This window comes from Scomber japonicus, chromosome 17 (genome assembly GCF_027409825.1).
Source record: "Scomber japonicus isolate fScoJap1 chromosome 17, fScoJap1.pri, whole genome shotgun sequence".
Classification (NCBI taxonomy): Eukaryota; Metazoa; Chordata; class Actinopteri; order Scombriformes; family Scombridae; genus Scomber; species Scomber japonicus.
This window is the reverse complement of record NC_070594.1, coordinates 1,194,590-1,195,411: the sequence shown is the minus strand read 5'-3', so window position 1 is coordinate 1,195,411 and position 822 is coordinate 1,194,590. Positions and strand designations below refer to the sequence as shown.

Sequence of the window (822 nt, the reverse complement as noted above, 5' to 3'; positions counted from 1 at the left end):
CCAGACCTCCACTCAGAGCCCCGCCCCCTCCCCACGGTGGAGGAGCACAGCTGTTTGCAGCTGGGTGTGTTATCAATAATCAGTAAAGGGTTAATCAGTTATAACTCCTCAATATAAACAGAGTATAAATGTTATTAATATAAAATATGTCTTTATAAACCTTTAAAGTTTATTATTAATGATAAATAAAGTGTTTATCTCATTATAGATTAATAATTCCTAAATATTCAGTTTATTATAACTCTGAAACATTTAACACACTGACTGACCGAGCTGGACATCACATAATAATAATAATGATAATAATAATAATAAAAAATTAATAATAATAATAATCTTATAACATGAAAGTCACAGCTGGTCTCATTATTTCAGAAGAACAGAGCTTTTGTGATTAATCTGTAGAAGTGATTGATTATTGATTATTGCTGACAGTGTTGGGCATGTTACTTTTAAAAAGTATTTAGTTACAGTTACTTCTCCCAAAAAGTAACTGAGTTAGTAACTGAATTACTCCATTATAAAAGTAGTAGTAGTAGTTACCAGGGAAAGTAACTAAAGCGTTACTTTAAAAAATAATAATAATATTTTTTTTAAAGTATAAATATGTGTTTTTGGCCACAAGTGTTGTAGTGGCGTGTGCTGTTGAGAGATGCTTCATTAGGTCAGAGTTGCTTGTAACAGACGCTCTGATACATAATGTACATTTCACATGTATGTTCCTGCCTTTTACCTCAAGGAGATTAAAGTAGTGTCTCTACTTCCTGTTTAAAAACGCAACCTTTTCCTCCGAACTCGCCATCGCTGCAGCGTGTGTGTGTG

At 32.8% G+C, this 822-nt stretch overlaps 1 protein-coding gene across 1 annotated transcript in view; it reads left to right on the top strand.

Moving 5' to 3' along the window:
• LOC128377453 (uncharacterized) overlaps nucleotides 1–117 on the top strand; it is a 1,949-nt gene extending 1,832 nt beyond the window's left edge. The window contains exon 7 of the mRNA XM_053337404.1: nucleotides 1–117. This exon is cut by the window's left edge and continues 74 nt beyond it. Within this exon, the coding sequence (XP_053193379.1) occupies nucleotides 1–117 (117 nt within the window).
• Nucleotides 118–822: the final 705 nt, after the last annotated feature.